The 17,759-nt window shown below is 45.4% G+C and overlaps 4 protein-coding genes across 5 annotated transcripts; 3 read left to right on the plus strand and 1 right to left on the minus strand.

Moving 5' to 3' along the window:
• Nucleotides 1-588: 588 nt before the first annotated feature.
• LOC108026878 (DNA repair protein RAD50) lies at nt 589-5,124 on the plus strand. Its single transcript, XM_017098070.2, has 9 exons — nt 589-743; nt 802-1,372; nt 1,431-1,644; nt 1,702-2,880; nt 2,940-3,363; nt 3,424-3,593; nt 3,647-3,907; nt 3,967-4,069; nt 4,125-5,124. Exons 1-9 carry the CDS (start codon nt 675-677, stop codon nt 5,061-5,063), a joined length of 3,930 nt encoding a protein of 1,309 aa, XP_016953559.2. The 5' UTR covers nt 589-674; the 3' UTR covers nt 5,064-5,124.
• Nucleotides 5,125-5,219: 95 nt separating this feature from the next.
• On the plus strand, nt 5,220-5,615 carry LOC122818169 (uncharacterized). The gene is made up of 2 exons (XM_044091966.2): nt 5,220-5,387; nt 5,436-5,615. Exons 1-2 carry the CDS (start codon nt 5,220-5,222, stop codon nt 5,613-5,615), a joined length of 348 nt encoding a protein of 115 aa, XP_043947901.1.
• Nucleotides 5,391-6,617, minus strand: LOC108026542 (probable palmitoyltransferase ZDHHC24). 2 transcript variants are annotated; one of them, XM_017097490.3, is made up of 2 exons: nt 6,315-6,617; nt 5,391-6,258 (listed from the first exon to the last, which is right to left on the minus strand). In XM_017097490.3, the coding sequence occupies exons 1-2, from the start codon at nt 6,544-6,546 to the stop codon at nt 5,654-5,656; spliced, it is 837 nt and encodes a 278-aa protein (XP_016952979.1). In that variant the 5' UTR covers nt 6,547-6,617; the 3' UTR covers nt 5,391-5,653. The 2 variants fall into 2 exon arrangements, with proteins under 2 accessions (XP_016952979.1, XP_016952980.1); XM_017097491.3 differs by having other exon boundaries at nt 6,311-6,439.
• On the plus strand, nt 6,589-9,407 carry LOC108026513 (pickpocket protein 28). Its single transcript, XM_017097459.3, has 7 exons — nt 6,589-7,243; nt 7,341-7,541; nt 7,611-7,892; nt 7,948-8,063; nt 8,119-8,207; nt 8,271-8,856; nt 9,045-9,407. The coding sequence occupies exons 1-7, from the start codon at nt 7,092-7,094 to the stop codon at nt 9,356-9,358; spliced, it is 1,740 nt and encodes a 579-aa protein (XP_016952948.2). The 5' UTR covers nt 6,589-7,091; the 3' UTR covers nt 9,359-9,407.
• The last annotated feature ends 8,352 nt before the right edge of the window (nt 9,408-17,759 follow it).

The following is a 17,759-nucleotide window of genomic DNA, read 5'->3' on the forward strand; positions in this document are numbered from 1 at the left end:
TTGGAAGTTTTTTATTTAAAAATGAATGTAAGGATGTGTGTATGATGCATAAAAAATTATGTGAGATTGTAGGTCTTTTTAAACAATCTTAAGAAAAAACAAAAAAAACGATTTTATGTGATAAAAATTGAATGTAAATTTTAACGCTGTTTCTGTATTGCCAATATAAATAAAATATTTGCACAACTTTAATATTAGCTTCTTAAAATAATATTCCAATTCGAAAATATAAATAAATTTTTTAGCAAAAGGATTGATTTTTACCTTTCGTCGTCGAAATCTTTTTACTCCACTCCTATGCGAACGTTTCATACAAACCATAAGTCGTAGTATTTGACTGGTTGCGTTAAATAAATAAGTCTTAAATTTATTAAATGTTTAGTTTTTATAAGGAAATAATATAACTTTGATTTAAGTATAAACTAAATTTAAATACTATTGAATACCATAATACAAGCACATAAACTAGATCTGGTTTACTAAACATTTTTAAAAATTATCGCTGCTAGCGACTCCCCTTAATAAATGTAGTAACAAAATAGCTAGCAATCGATAGACTTCGATAACTCATTTTTTGGTTCACTGCATCCCTGGCAACAGCCCGCAAATTTGCGGTTTTGGTGAAATTATAAATATTAGAATTGGCTTGGGCCTGTCTTTGTTGGAGCACCAACATGTCATCCATTGACAAGCTGTCCATCCAGGGAGTCCGGAGTTTTGGCTCCAATGCCGAGGATCTACAGGTAAAAGCTGAGGCCAATTCGAAATATTAAATCAAGTCAAAAACTACGCAATTCTCAGAGCATTACGTTTTCGTCGCCGGTTACCCTGATTCTGGGCGAGAATGGGTGCGGAAAAACGACCGTAATAGAGTGCCTGAAGTACGCGCTGACCGGCGAATGTCCGCCCGGCAGTGACCGAGGCAAGAGTTTCGTCCACGACCCAAAGATCTTTGGCCAAAACGAGTCACTGGCGCAGATCAAGATGCAGGTGCGTGACAAGCGGGGTGCCCAGGTGTCAATCTGTCGCACCATGAAGGTGTCCAACAAGCGCAACAAGGTGTCCTTCGAGACGATGGACTCCACCATCAACTTCCTGACCGGCGCCGGGCAATCTAAGCGCGAGAATCAGGACTCTCTCAGCGGCCGCACGGTGGACATCGATGTGGCCATTTCGGACTTCATGGGCGTCTCGAAGGCTATTATCAACAATGTCCTCTTCTGCCATCAAGAGGACTCCAGTTGGCCGCTGGACGAAGCGAAGAAGTTAAAGGAGAAGTTCGACGCCATATTCGGAATCACCGAGTACAACAAGGCGCTGGATAAAATCATAAAGCTCCGCAAGGAAGCTATGGAGCAGCTGAAAGTGATGGGTGAGTAAACCTCATCTGCATAAAATCAGGTTTTAGTTTCTAGTATGTTCTTTTACAGATGCCAACATGAAGCATGTAGCTTATCTTAAGGAGGAAATGGAGGTTAAAACTCTGAGCCTGCATAAGGCCCAGCAAAAGTGCGACACCATTAAGGCGCAGTGCAACGATTGCGAAGAGGAAATGAAGCCCATTGAGGCCAGGTTGCTGGAAATCCGAAACGTCGAGTTTGAAGTTGGCAAATATCAAGCGCAGAAGGTGGAAATGGACACCAAGTAAGTGTTATCCTCTGCATCTTTCTGAAAAAAAACTAACTTCTACTCCATTGTCAGGCACAAAAACTGCAAGGAGCAGATCTCCACTTTAACTCGGAAGATTAAGAGCCCTTTTAAAGGTTCCCTTATTGAGTTAGAGCAGGAGATCAACAACTTCGATCAGCGCATGACGGAGATGCAGCAACAGCGCAGAGAGGCAGAACACAGTTTGTCCCAGCTTAAGAAAAGCAGTGCGTCTGAACAGGAAAAGTTGAGCACGCAGGACAGGAAGCATTGCTTGGCAAAACAACGTTACCAAAGCGAGCAGACTTGTAGGACAGAGCTTCTTAAGCGGGTCAAGGACTTCTGCCTCGATCTGCAGATTCCCATTGCTGGGGATCTTGCTGAGCAGCCCGGGAAACTTGAGAAAGTGATGCAGGACATAGAGGAGATGTTACTAAGTAAGCACTGTGAAATAACCGAGATCGTCGAGCAGAACGACAAGGCCGATCGGAGCAGGCAAGCTAAAATCGACGGGCTGCGTATTGAGCTGACCAAGTCGGAGCAAAGCGTGACGGCCCAGGAAAAGCAGAAGGAGGCTAGTAAACGCGAGAGCGAGACCCTAGACGCTGAAATAAAAAAAATAGAAACATCCATGCAAGAATTGAAGAGTCTGGAGAAAGAAATAGGCGAAGTCAACGAGCTGTACGAAAGCGCTACAAAGGATCTGGACCAGCAGGCGATGAAAGAGGTCATCTCCTGCAAGAAGGCCAGTATTGCGGAGAAGCAAACTCTTTTTAAGAAGCTGGACGAACAATTGACATTCCTCGGCTCCATGGCCAAGCTGGTTGCCGAGATCAGCCTCAAGCAGAAGGAGCTCGAAAAGAAGAACCAGGAAGTCCACCGCGTGCGCAGCCGACACGCCGATAACTTTGGCAAATTCTTTAAGGAACCCATTGACAGCAATTATCGCCGGTCGATGCAGGGAGCCTATGATAAACTTCGACGCGAGATCCAGGAGCTCAACGAAAAGGCCAACTCGCAGAAGCTAAAAGAGCAGTCGCACGAGATCAAGCGTAAGAACCTAATCGGTGAAATTTCGCGTATGGAAAAGGAGCTGAAGGAGAGTGAGGAGCTAGTTTTTCAAAAGTGTCGGTCAACTCCGTACGATGATCTGCTAGAGCGAAGCAAAACGGCCATATCCAAGCTGCAGTTCGACCATGGAGCGCTCAAATCTGCCGAGGCCCTTTACAAGAAGTGAGTTGAAACAATCCCGTTTTCAGTTCATTGCGTTTTACTTAAATCAATCCGATTAGGTACATACAGAAAATCGACGAGGAGCCTTGTTGCCCATTGTGCCATCACGACATGTCTAGCGATGAGGCTTGTGATTTGACTAACGAGCTAACCGACGAGATCCAAAAGCTCCCCGATAATATCACCAGAGCAGAGAAGGCCCTGAAAGCAGAGCAAATTAAATATGAGAACTTATTGCAGATCAAACCCAATATTCTAAAGGTGAAGGATCTGAAAGAATCTTTGCCTCAGAAAAAGGAGGAACTAAAAAAAGTGGAGAAGCTGCTGGGGGAGAGTGTCAGTGAGTATGAAACGTTGCTTGCTTTGATTGGCGAGCCCACACAGAACATGGAGCTGGCTAATTCCATGATGGGTGATATGACCTTGTTGGACGAGGCTTTAAAAGACTCGGTACGACTTACAAAAGATCTGGATCAGCAAAAGGTGGGCTATATCCATTTATTAGACTTGATTGTACAAATACTATATATATAATCAATTAAGGCCAAGTTGCCTGCTTCCTACGATTCGAGTATCTCGATGGATGCTTTGCAGGCGGAGAAGAGTCAGGTGTCTAAGGAGTTGGATGCGGAACGCAAGGAATTAGACTCCACTCAGAATACATTCCAACAGCAAATGGATGCCCTTAACCGCTTGCGCGAAAAGAAGAATAGGTAACGTTAAGTATCTTGTTAATCTCGTGTTAACTAACTTTAGCTAATTTCAGTTTGAAGGACAGGCAAATACATCTCCAGGAGGGTCTTCAAAGTTTGCCACAGTTGAAGGATCGTTTTGAAAAGCTTAAAACATTCCTTATTACAATCGACACTGAAATAAGTGAACTTAAGGCCAAAATTCAGCCTTTAAAACAGAGCCTAAGGAAGTCCATAGATGAAAAAGAGCGTTTAAAAGAGAGTGAAAGAGCCAACGTGGCTCAGTTGAATGCGAAATATAATTCCTACAAAAGTAGAGATCAGGACATACAAAGGTAAATATAAAACATTCTCCCAATTTATCTAAACTTGTAATCCCCACATATAATTTAAGATTGAATAAAGAAGCTCAGGAGTACGGCAAATTGAATCTTCAAAATGAAATCAAGAAACTTGATGAAATTATAAAGGCAACTAAAGATCAGCTGAGGAAGTTGGTAAGTATTCAATTATCACTTTACAACAGGGTTTATATTCAAATTGCTTTTACAGGAAATCGAAATTTCTTTGAAAACTGATGAACTGGAGACTATAAAAACTGAGTGCCTTAACCAGCAGACCATAGAACGAGATCTGAAGGATAATCGCGAGCTGAAACAGCTACAGGATAAGGAAGCAAAACTGATAGAAAGCTGCCAGACCCTAGACAAGCAACTTGGTAACCTGGATTTCCGCAGCGTCAGCAAGGAGAAAGTGGAGCTGACAAAACAACGGGATAAGGCCACAGTGCGTAAGGGTGAGCTGCTGGGCCAGCTGGGCGAGATAAACAACCAGGTGAACAAGTTGAAGCGAGAAATCGATGAGCCAAAATTTAAGGAGTCTCTCAAGAACTTCCGGAAGGCGAATTACGAGCTGATGGTAACTCGTCTCAGCATCGAGGACTTGGGGCAACATCGTCTGGCCTTGGAGTGGGCACTGATTCAGTTCCATGCGGAGAAGATGGAGAAGATCAACCGACTGATCCGCGAGTACTGGCGGAAGATATACCGCGGCAATGACATTGACTACATCCAGGTTAAGACGGACGAGGTCAGTAGTGATGCTTCGGCGGACCGCCGAAAAACCTACAACTACAGAGTGGTCCAGTCGAAGAACAACACGGAGATCGAGATGCGGGGACGTTGCAGTGCTGGTCAGCGCGTCCTGGCCTCCCTGATTATCCGCTTAGCCCTGGCCGAGACCTTTAGCAGCAATTGCGGCGTGTTGGCCTTGGATGAGCCCACGACGAACTTGGATCGCATCAACATAACTTCCTTGTGCGATGCCCTGAACGACATCGTGGAGGAGCGCCAGAGTCAGTCGAATTTTATGCTCATCATCATCACGCACGACGAGAATTTCATATCGTCGCTGGGTAAGATAACCAGCTACCATCGCGTCCTCCGCAACGATGAGTGCAAATCGGTTATACGGAAAGTGCAGATAGGCTGAGTGGTCGGTCTATCAAAGAAGGTTTTAGTACATCAATAAAAAGTATCACTTTTGTTATCAATCTGTGTTTGCTTGTCTAGTCATAAAATCAATTAGAGAAAAAGGCTATTACTGCACAAGTGTGGTTTCATAGAGAAACTGGCTCAGTCTTTAGGAATGTTCAATACGCGTGGAATATTGTTGCTGGCAATTCTTCCAAATGTGGAAGTTATGTGCTATTCAATGCAATTTGGCTCAATGCACCCCCTATCCGTTCCCATATATGAAATTGAAGTATTATTCAAACAATCTGGTGGATACGCAGATGTGGACTTCAAACAAAAAGTATTTAAAATACAATTTTAAAAATATATTCTTAGGTATTTTCTGTAGGCCAAAATGTGTTTCCACATCAACCTGATTTTGATCATCGATGAGAGTGAAATGGAATGGAAAGGACGAGCATTCATTCTCGGTGGCGGCATTGGTTACAACTTTACCACCCTAAGACTGACATATAACCAGCCAGAGGCAGCCAGAGCCACAGTGCTCATCTACGGGATTCCCAGGTAGTAGCTGTATTGCACGTATAAACTAAATGCTAATCAGTCTTAGTTCTTTCTGTTCGTAGAGGCACTCCAGTGGTATCCGTCATCCGGCAGATCGCTGCGAATCAGTGGCGATAACCAAGCTATGTACATGCGGTCTCCGAAAACACTCCTCAGATTTTGGTAGACTCCTCTGTCGTATCTTCGCTTACTCTCCTGTGTGCGATCTGCGGATACCCCGCCTCTCAGAACGATGGGCACATGGTAGCACAAGAGGAGGACCCCGTAGGCCAGGGCTAGAACATTCAAGCTGTAGAACAGCAGGTACATGTTGACCCAGAAACTACCCGTCACCAGGAGCAGCATGGGGCAGGTCAGCTTGAGGACCGTAAGCCAGTTGCAGTAGATGTGCCCCTGGATGATCCACATGTAGATGGAGTTGTAGACCAGGGCGTAGACGGATCCCACAAATAAGTAGAAAATGAAGCCCATGAAGAAGCGATGGTTGCGGTGTCCAATGCAGCAGCCGGTGTACAAGCAGTGGTGATCCCGCTTCAGTACGCACACCTTGCACACCTTGCAGTGCCAAGATCTGGGCGGGGCTAGTCTCTTGCACTTGTCACACTCCCTCCAATCCAGCTGATCCGCTGGTGCCTCCACCTTTTTCACTGGAAGAGTCACTACATGTCACAGGATTCACTTTAGCATGTGAGCTCTCACCTACCATCCACACTGGTGTCGATCATCATGCAGGCAATCATATTTCCCTTGATGTTGAACACCAGGAACATGGCCATCAGAAAGGTGAAGGTGTGAAAGAAGCCGCCGGGCTGGTGGAAAGCGGGCAGCACCACCACGATCTCGAACAGGAACACCACCGGCAGAAAGACGCCAATGATCAGGAAGCACAAGACATCCACCAGCCGGCGGGGCAGCGGGTTGCTACGGATCCTCATGATCTCCGCCTGATGTAAACAAAGTGGGACTGAGCTGATCGTCGAGATGGACTGACCTAGTAACCGGTTCGCTGTGTCATCACGTGCGGTGGAGCTTTGTTTTATCAAGCTTTGGGGGCAAAAAGCTCACCGGGAGCCAACGCAAAGCTCTACGTTTTTGGGGCGTAAAGTTTATGTTCAATATGCAGGGCTCCCGAGTTCCCTATAATTTGATAAACTCCAAAGCTAACCCAATTAAAATTTGATATCAAGCTCTTGGTGGCGTAAAAATGCGGCAATGCCCAGGGCACTGCACTTACCTATCAAGACGGAAAACACGTCGTATGCTTCATGACGTGCCACATGCTCACATACATACATGAATGCCAGCGGCAAAGCCACCATCGAGGATTTAATTAACTTGAAAGGATTCACTCCGTCACAAATCACTGTAATCAAGGTAAAGCCTTAATTACATGGGTCTTTAATACGTGTGCTGACATCTGATTGATTGCGATATCAAGTATTTATGGCGGTGTCAAGGGGCATTAAGTAAACAGTTGAAGATGGAACTGTCGGTGGCAACCAGGTCGAGAGGGCAGGGATCCTCGGTGTTTCTGCTCAAGAGTTTTGCCAGGAGTCTGCGGCAGTTCCTCAACCAGACTAGTCTGCATGGCCTTAAGTTTGTGGGCGATGCGAGTCTCAGCAGTTGGGAGAGGTATCTATAGTCCATTTGTATAAGAAAAGTAATTATAATTAAAATATAAATTAATATAGTTATTTATGATTTCACTAAACATGTATCTGCACTTCAGATCGTTCTTCTTTGGCTCCTTTGCCACCGCTCTTATAATCACAGTCCACCTTATATCAAATATCTATGTCAAGTGGGACAGCACCCCGGTTATAATAGGCATCAGCCCACATGCCACCTCCATTTTGAAAGTACCCTTTCCGGCTATAACCATTTGCAATATGAACCAAGTGCAAAGGAGCCTGGTGGCCAATTACAGAGAGTGAGTTTTGTGTCCTATTCATGTGGATACCTACTTGTCCATCAAATTGAAACTGCATTCTTTTTCTAGGGGCTCCAATGAGAGCGCTCTTTTAAAGCTTTTGTGCGACTCGGATAGCTGGCAGTCCAGCGAGTTCGATGAAGAGCTTGATGGCTTAAATTTCGCCGGGAATAGCCTGAGGATATCCGACTTTGTTGCAAACCATTCGCAGTCCTGCGAGAGAATGTTGCTCTTCTGTAGATTCAGTGCCGTGGAGCGAAACTGTTCGCACTTGTTTCAGCGCATCCTGACAGATGAGGGTCTGTGCTGCTCCTTCAATTTTCAACCGCCTGAATTTCTCTACAAGCCATTGTAAGCAAAGAATTATGTATTTTAAAAATATTGTTAATTGGTTCCTCTTTAACAGTGCCAACAACCGTCGCAACTTGACGAATGCAGATGGGTTTGAAAGTGTCATGTGGGACCCGGAGGCAGGTTATCCAGAAAAATTACCCCCTAAATTCTATCCGGCTCCATCAAGTGGTAGGGGAACGATCTAAAATTACTTAAAAATATTCCAATAATTCTAAATGTTTAGGAACAGGCATCACTTTGGGGTTTACAGCAGTACTAGATGCCGAGGTGAGTGAGTATTACTGCTCCTCCACTAATGGACCTGGTTTTAAGGTAGGTTTTAAGGGTACTAGCTGTAGATATTATGTTAACTTGTTCACCCTCTACTGTTTTTAGGTGTACTTTCACAATCCCATTGAGGTGCCCAAGGTAAAGGAGGCCGGTTTGATTACAGCCACTGGCCATGAGACCAATTTCCGTATCGAAATGGTGCGAGCCGAGGCTGTTCCGGCCATTCGCTCGATATCCCGCGATGGCCGGCAGTGCCTGTTCAACAACGAGAAGGAGCTGATCTTTTACAGGATATACACGAGGCTCAACTGCGAGAACGAGTGCATGGCTGCCTACCTGTACGAGAGCTGCTCCTGCATCCCGTACGACTATCCGCAGATCTACAGCAACGCCAGCACCTGCAGCATGCGGGACACCTTCTGTGTGCGGAGGGCCCAAAGGGCGGAGAGCCGTCCCAGTTGGGTGAAGTGCCGCCAGCTGTGCCTGCCCAGCTGCTTCGATCTCAACTATTTGGCCAGTGGCTTCGTCTTCCCGCTGGCCTCCGACAACTTCCAGCTGGCCAACACGCTCGTGGAAAACATCAACAAATCCTATCTGAGTGAGAACATAGCCGTGATCAATGTCTACTTTCGAGAGTCCGTCTACTATGGAAACACCAAGAATGCCTACGTGGGGCTGACCGAGTTTCTATGTGAGTGCCTCGTACTAGTTTCTTTGTATAAGTAGCTAAGTAAACGACTATCTAAGGGGTGGGTTATCATCAAGAAGTATAGAAGCTAGTCTGCGAGAAACGTGTATAATTAATGACCTAGGGACTGCTACTAGAAATTGAAATTTATAAACATAACTTTACTAACTACTTCACGTTTTGCATTTCAGCCAACGTCGGTGGTGTAATGGGTCTCTTTATGGGGTTCAGCGTCATCTCTATGGCGGAGATCCTCTACTTCCTGATCCTGAAACCCCTTGCGGAGCTCTTCGTATGGAAGAGGTCCTCCCACGTGGCCCCAGATAAAAGCCCCGCCGTAGAACAACCAACTTCAGACAACCCCACTCAATGGCATACCAGGGAACTATATCCCAAGGGAATGTCGTTGAAGGCGTTCGCAAGGGGTAACAAAATGAAAAAAGGTAATTTGAAAACAGTTGCCGAAAGGATGGAATTTCCCAGAAGAGAAATTACTAATATGTAATCACAAAGTACGAATACACACGTAATCTGCCATGTCATGCGTGTCCAGTAATAAAATAAAAGGGGTAAACAAAATGACTGTAAGTTTTGCGCACAAAAAAAGCCGAAATAATTGATTTGAAACATGAACTGTAACCGATGCATGTTTAAATAATTCATTTCGAACAAAAGGTATCCGTGTGATGAGTTAAACAATGCGATGTTGGATTTAATGTAATAAATCGCTTAGCCTTTATTGAACGCTGTCCACGTCATTCTATTTGTATTGCATTCAGAACAATTTAAAACAGAGAACTAGTTATGCTTGTGAAAAAACGCTTGCTCAAATGCGATTTAAAATTGTATAAAAATGCACTGTTAACTTTTCAGCTGACTTCAAATTGCTTCAAAGGCCTGCAACAAGGCAGCAATGCGAAAGTGAGCTATCGTGTGGTGTTAATGGCCCGATTAAATTTCATGAGAAAGGTAAACTTTTGATTCGTCTGAACGGTCTTAAAGTGCAAAGTCTGATGACTACATACGCATACGCACTTCTGGAATGACCTCCCCAAACTTTTCCCCAAAGGAACTCCGGCAGCTGGAGCAGATGTGCCAGAATGAAGGTCGGTAATAGAATACCCCAGCGCCTAATGCAATTAACCAAGTTTCCGGGTTAAGGGCCAGCCCTTGCGTTAGTTTTGTGTACTCCTCGCTCATTTATGCCGTATATTTTATGTCAATAAGAGCATTTTGGCCAAAATTACTTTTGGCCAGGCAGCACAGGCTGGCTTAAATACAAGATTGTAAGTATGTACGCAGTACATTGTATGTATTGCGGCAGTAAAACAAGAATAGCAACTCGGCCCACCCCCATTCTTGGCCCTTGAAGATGGCACATTTCTGCGTCGTCTTGCACTTCTGGCGGAAATTCCTTTGCCCGGTTTCCGAGCGTTAATTGCTGACCTCAACCTGCACAGAAAGCGACTAATTTTCGCACAAACCCCGCTGCAGGTCGTCCTGCATAAGTGCTGGAATTCTGCGGCACAGTTTCCCGGCAGCCTCCTCGTCCTCCCTGCTCCTTCTGGGCTGGATTTCTCAGCCCACCCGAGGAGGCTGGCAGAACTGGTGGGAGGAAAGATGCTGCCTAAGCCTCGGCAGCAAAAACGGAATGAAATGCATTCGCACAGTTGCAGACAATTTGCGAAATTGCATCGCTCTTGATGTTTTCACGTGCATTCCATCTGGTGTTTTTACGGCAAGTCAACAATGTGCTGCTGGTCCGGCACAGTGCGTGCCATGGCCGTAGGTTCACGGATATGTTCAAACAAAAATTTAATAAAATCCAAAAGGCCCCTGCTCCCCCCAACAATTCAATTCGCTTATCAAATAAAAGTTGTTTGCCTTCCGAGCCGTTGTTTATCTGCGTCAGCTTATGAGATTATCTGCTGGCCAGCATTTATTTGCTTACAAATGTCCGACAACTTCGGAGTGCACTGTAGGGGTGGCGGCGGAGGTCCGGGGCTCGAGCACCGGGGTTGCCATCTAAAACCGAGTACAAAAAGCTTTGCGCTCGACCATCTTTCAAGCGATAAGACAACTGGTGCAAATGATTACGACGTGTTCCCAGCCACACTGTACGTCCAAGTCGGGCAGATACACATCGGAGAGGGGGTCCCTTTCGGGGATGTGACGGGATGTAACCCCAGCCAGGAGCTTCGTAAATGTCAGGAGCAGAACTAGATTCAATTCTTTATGGCCGTGTTAACGAGCCAATTCTCCCCTGGATGCTGGCAAGCTTTGGCACTGAATGAAAAATTATGCTCTTAAAACTGGCGAAACCGAACTGCAAATAATCCTTAAAGCCAGGCCATGATTAGTTTTGCAGGCCCAAGTTGGGTGGAGCAGGGCCCTCGCACACGAGTAATTAACAGAAAATTTTGTGCCAAAGTTATCAAGTTGACAATAAAGTTTTCCCACCAACTCTATCTCTGCTCGAGGCGCAGCCACCTGATTAAGGTATAAATATTTGATTCTAGTGTGGGCTGGTGGGCGGTTGGGCCGTTGGGATGTGGGATGTGGGGGGAAGGGCTTCCAGAAAGGGCGACAGCTCCCAAGCATTGTCAACTTTAGGGCTTCCGCCTCCTGTCGCACCCGGCTCAGTTATGCATGAAGTGAAGTCGTCAAAATGAAGTCTTGAAGACGTCTGCGTAAGTGCTGCACGTGCGCCCAGTTGAAAGATGAATTGGTGGCTATACCATATGGCCATATATAGAAAGCAGATGCAGGCGGAGGCAGCAACCCGATCAAATGCCGAGGAAGCTCTATAAAATTACACACACGCCCCAGAGAGAGGTTGCATGCGGAAAAGCAATTAAAACTTCTTGTCAGTGTCTCGGAAGTGTTTGTTCATATTTTATGATGTTTTCGTGTAGAAAGCTGGATTATGAATGTGTCACCAAGAAGTGTTGTCGCTGCTGATTCCCACCCCCGCCCCCCTCGTGCACATCCTTCTGCTGCATGCAACAAGCCGTCGTTGAGGTTGAAAGAGTAATGTATAAAATATCACACATCCGCCCCATTGGACGGCTGAAGGAGACCGAAGGCCAAACTATGGCAGTTCCATCGGAAAACGGAAATGGTAAACAAAACTTGAAACTTTCGAGCTGGCCTTTGGACTCGGCCGTATTTGATTGCATAATTCATGGCATGCTAAATTGGAATGAGGCATCTGCACTGGGAGGGCTTTTGGGCCCCCCACTCGCTTAAGTGCATCGATATGTTCTCAAAGCATTTTGACGTCTGGCACTTTGGAAGCCGCCCGGTTGCCTCGCAACGTGCAACGTCTGTTATAATATTTCGGCTAATGGAGCCCTCCGGCGATGGAGCCACAGCCATAATGGCAATCACCTATGTGTATCCCATATCCCAGATCCCTGATCCCATATCCCGGGCACACTGCTCACATTTGACGCTCCGCCGGCGGCGGAGCTGAAAACTGGTTGCAAATATGCAAATTTCAGTGCACCTGCCGCCCGCCTAATGCACCGAAATGCATTTGAAATTGGGTAATTTTACACATGCACACGCCAGCGGCGACATTTTTGGCTTTTGGATTGGACAGATAGAATTCGAGGCGCAAACAGGGGCAGCGCTGGGTGCTGCATGTCTGAGTGGGGCTGCGGCAGCCCGGGATAAACCCGACAGGCTGAATAATCAGGACCATCAATCAGGACTCCGAGCCCTGCACACCTCATTAGGCTAATCGTACAATTGCGCACGGCCGGACGCACGCAAAACATGGGTTAAGGCGGGGCGGCTCGGCCGGCCCAGGGGTCTGCGTGGGTTAGGCCACACCGCAATTTGCCCTCATGCGCTAAACAATATTTCATTTCAAGAGTTGACTTTTCACGCTCGCCGACAGCAGGCTTAACATTTTAAATCCGCTGTGCCGCCGCCACCAGGACTTTCGACTCTGTCTCCTACTTTATTAATGCGCGCAAAGTGTGCCTTTGTGCATTTTAAATCGGCGGCATGAGCCGGCCTATATAAATGCGCCTGTAATTACATCCAAAAATATGGAAAGTGAGTTTTCGGAAAGCACTGAAATCGCGGCCTCAAAAACAGCAAAGCGATTGTTATGTTTGTTTTGAATCCCAAGCGTTCCCAGTATTTTGGGGCTGCATGCAGGGCGCAGAATCGCCGGAAAGGGGTCAGCATCCACAGTTGAACCAACAGCAGCCTCAGTCCTCCACAGATGGTCGGCAATAACGCTTGGGCCGCGGCCCCTTTTTGAGGCTGAAAAGGCCCGAAGCCAAAATAAAATTTACGAGAATATGATGCATTAAATTAGGCCTAATGCTGGCTTACAAATGGTATTCCAACAAAACAATTCAATTATTCATTTCAAGTTTCCGCTCACTCACGTCACTCGTACATTAGATTGCAACGAAATAGGTTTTAATTTGCTAGCACAATCGGTTTTAATTGATATTGAGTTTCCATTAAAAAGCATTTTATCCCTGATGTCAAAAGCTATTCACGCAGAAAAAGTCAACTAAATTGGGCGTAAATTTCCATGAAACATAAAAAAAAGTGACTCCCAAAAAGCAAATGCACTCTAATTATAAATGAATAAAAATAAATTATATATAATGACATGTTATACTTTAAATAGCCATATTTATTACTGTAGATTGCAAAAAATCCTTTGATCTAGGGGTTAATGTTAATGTTAAATCAATATTTTTTTATTCGAAAATCACTTTAAACAGGTTGATTGAATTAAGATTATATTGTTCAAAAAAAGGATTGACAGGCACGTATTTAAAAGACAACAATGAATTTTTTCCCAAGTGCACTTTACATCTAAATGAAATCTGTCGGTGGTTCCTCCATAAAACTCGTTGGGCTGTCAAATGTGTGACAGTGTGCAAATTGATAAATTCTCAATTTATTAATAACCGAACTGATGAACTCTGCCCCCACACGAGGCCAGGGACCGTCTGTATGCACATAATATTTGCATTCATTGTGAGTTTGGGCCGAGTAGAACTAATTAAACGGCTGCGTAAGACACATAAAGCTGAGCTGCAAATAAATCGCCGGCCATTCGTTTTCCCGACTCCTGCTGGGCTGTGGAAGAAGTCAGTGCGATCGGCGGGAGTGGGAATCGCAGCTTTTCCTAATCTCCCGGCCTTATCCTGCGTAATAATAACTACTTTCAGGGGCTTTTCCTAAGGACTTGGCTCGCTTTCTCGGCCCGCTTTGTTCTTTCCTCCTCTAGTGTTTTGCAGCTTTTTTCCCCGCTTCCTTTGCGTGACAGCTCATGTCTTGTTTATCTAAATCATCCGACTGTGTAAATGCCAGGCCTGTCTTCCTGCCGGATCCGGCCCTTCCTCAGTGTCCTCGCAGTCCTCAGTCCCCGTTTCCATCCCAGAGTCCCGCCCCTCCGCCCTGGCACTCGAGGAGTGAGCTGGTGTCATCACATGGCAATGAGTGAATGACTTTGTCGACTAAACTGTTTCCCAGAGCTCCGGTCTGCTATGCAAAAATCCTCCCAGTCGAGCTACAATGGCATGTGCGAGTGCTTCAGTTAGTTGGGTAATTACGGCATGGTTGCACATTTCAGCTCCCCGGTTCGGGACCCCATTTCCACCCCACCTCGTGCAGCCACCCGCCCGGAATTGTCACAGCTTCTGTTTCTTTATTTCTGTATTTTAGGATTTCAGGATTGCAGCTTTGTGCTGGGCTTTCGCATTCGACTTGACTGGTAATCAGAAATTGATCGCCAGCGCTTGACTCACTCCGCCCCGCATGGCATTGTGGGAAAAATGGTTACATCATGCGATTGCACTTTTTGTGTGTGCTCCGCATCTGCCGGAAATTGCCCTAGACATCGACGCCAGGGCATCATATAACATATAGCAGATTCTGCCCTCAGGCCACTTAGTACATTACTTATATCCGCTGTATGTGCATGTTTGCCAACTTTTCCATTTTCCCCCTCTTTTTGCCTGTTTGTTTTTGGTTTGAGCGATTGCACGTGCTCATGTCAGGACTCTCGGTTTTTTCATTACACCCCACCAGACGCCACCAACTTACGCATCCAATAGAAAGGCAGCAGAAGTAGGAAACGGCGCTAATGTTGACAGCTGTCTGCGGATGATAGCCGTGTCGGCATCCGTAATAAGATATTGGAAATTGCCAAATTATTTTTTAAGTGCTGCTATCGAGTTAGCTGCAGCGGGTGCTTGTGGCTGCCCCACTGCATCCGCGGAAGCGCGACGGTCCAAAATCACTGGCACGCGGGGATTAGGCCACGTTGGCCACGTATCGAGAGTGGAAAATGGCTCTTTTCGACTCTGGACTGCGTCTGCGAACTTGATTCAAGTTCAGTCCAAGATAAATACCTTGGTTCAGCCATTTATTTTTGATTTATTTCGAGACCCCTCTTACGCACGATCTTATACTGGTTGGTATGGGAAATTCTGTTTTCAAAAGAATAGGAGGAATATCAATCAGTATCGTCATTTTTTGTCTGATGAACAGTTTAATGCCAAAGCTTTTAGGCTTTAAAAAACTATCTTAAATTGTGTAAAATACGGAATCAGTTTCTGCTTATGTTACCTGTTATTTATAAGAAGCAGTACACTTTCGTAGCAATTGACTTGGGCGAATTTTATTTTAGCAAAAGCTTACCATTGGTTAGGGCTTTCGGTTAAAGACATGTGTTTTCTATTCATATTCCATAATTTCCTACATAATTGAATTGATTTGACCTGATACACTAAATGTCTTTGTGGCTAAGGCAGTTTCTAAAATGTAATGCTCAATCATTTTTTATGTAACCTTTTGGTAAAAAACCTTCTGTCGGTTAGCTGCCTTCAGAAGAAACCTACTTCTGTTTGGTAAAATTATGTCTCTAAGCTTTTCCTACCCCTGGTAAACAAAAGATGCCTAAAAAAAACATTTTGATAGTAAGTAAGGAAGTATATTACAGCATACGATGAGCTAATACGATCTTCGAAATGAAATTCATTAAATTCAAGTTTCTAATTAATAGTAATTAACGTACGGTTAAGTAATCCCTATACCGGTTAACTGTCTTTTGAAGAAACAAAATTTTGTTTGACTGAATTATGTCCTTAAGCCTTCCCTACCCCTACATTATAAGCAAATAAAATCCATTTTGATAGTAAGTAGGATAGTAAATTTCACCGTATTAATACAACCTTTCATAAGTATCCCAATTTGCCTGTGATTGAAAAAGTTTCTAGAACTGTATGCTCAATTAAATGTTAGCCTCTGGTTAGGTAATACCTATTTCGGTTTTAAACCTCCCATTGTTTTGCTTAAGTTATGTCTTTAAGCTTTCCCTGCCCTGCGGTAAACAATTTGATTTTCTCCAGCCTCCAAGGTCTGCTGCAGAGCCATCTTCTCCGCGATTCTTCGTTCCTGCGTTTTGGGTAATACGTCCCTTGTGCCTTTTTGGGCTGTTCGGTTCGGTTGTTGTTCCTGCCGCAGTTGCTTTTCCTCGGGCGACCAAAGTAAATACCGGGCACCGTTTAACCCTGCGGCACGGTGTCCTGGGGACGTGGATTTTCTCTTTTTCTGATTTTTTTACCCAACTCGCAGCAGCTCAGGTGTGAAGTGCTGTGAGGGAGGCCACGGAGACCGAGGGCCGTAAAATAGGCATAAAAAGCTAGACATGCCTTCAGTTATGATTTGTTATTTGATTACGATTTGCATTTCAATTGCCTTTCAACAAATTGGATTGCCTGGCTGTCGGAGGCGTTTAAATAATTGCGATCTGCCGGGCAGGAGAAAAGTCCGAATGCATGCGAACTAGTGTAAACGAATAGTGCTCTTTGCTTTCGGGATTGCCTGATTAGCATAGCACACATTCGGGCGCACAGCTCATCTGTATGCCCCCGAGCAATGCCACGCCTCCTTGGTCCTTTATGCGCCCCCGTGCCAAGGGAGCAATAAAAAGACAAAGAACTGTGGGAAATGTGTGCATATTAAAGCGCTTAGCTGGGTTAGCATTACCATTGCCTCTCGAGCTCCTCCCACCGCCACCCGCCCCATGCGGATCCATCATCACCCACGCCCCGCAGCTTTCACCACTTAAATGCCACACATCAAGTATACCACACGGAGTCCCACATTTAAAGCGGTCCAGGTGAATGGTCCGCTATAAACAATCGAAATACATCGTGTATACAAAAAGGAAAACAAAGAATATATATTTTCGAGTAAATAAACAAGGCTCAGAGGCCAGAGCCAGTTGTCTTTCTTTGTGTCCGGCCAAATGATAGATGGCATCTGTAGGCATCGCAAAAAATTGCCCCAGACAGTCGACAGATGTGGATAAGAAATTGATTGATATACGGACATTGGAGAATCCGCCCACCAAACCCAATATCTCGCTCTGTACGTACGGCCAAGAGTCGTTTTAAAGAGCCCGTCATTATCTGGGAACTCTCGAAAATTTTCCATTTGCCAATTGGACTGCTGAAATGCTCCATATGTTTCAATTTATGGCTCAACCGGGGGGCCTTTCGGGCGACTTTCCCCAGCGGCTTTGTGCTGTCGTCAAATAATGGCAATCAGCATGTTAGAGTCCGCATTCAAATGCCGGGCCAAAATTTAATAACAAAAATAAATCATTTCGCTGACAGCTCGAGCACGACCGCCAGCAGCTTCGTGGACCTGCGGAGCCCCGGACTCGAGTCCCAGACCTCCGGATTCGGATGCTATGTATCTCACACCGGGGATGGTGCTCCATTCACACCTCAAGTGATACTGCGGTGGCCAAGGCAAGTGGCAGTGGAAACGGGAAGTGGGAGTGAAAGTGGCTGGAGAAAGGAAGTGGCCGGAGGGAAGGCGGAAGTGGAGACGCACTAATGGCAGAGCCGCCTCGC

Source organism: Drosophila biarmipes, chromosome 2R (assembly GCF_025231255.1).
Source record: "Drosophila biarmipes strain raj3 chromosome 2R, RU_DBia_V1.1, whole genome shotgun sequence".
NCBI classification, from domain to species: Eukaryota; Metazoa; Arthropoda; class Insecta; order Diptera; family Drosophilidae; genus Drosophila; species Drosophila biarmipes.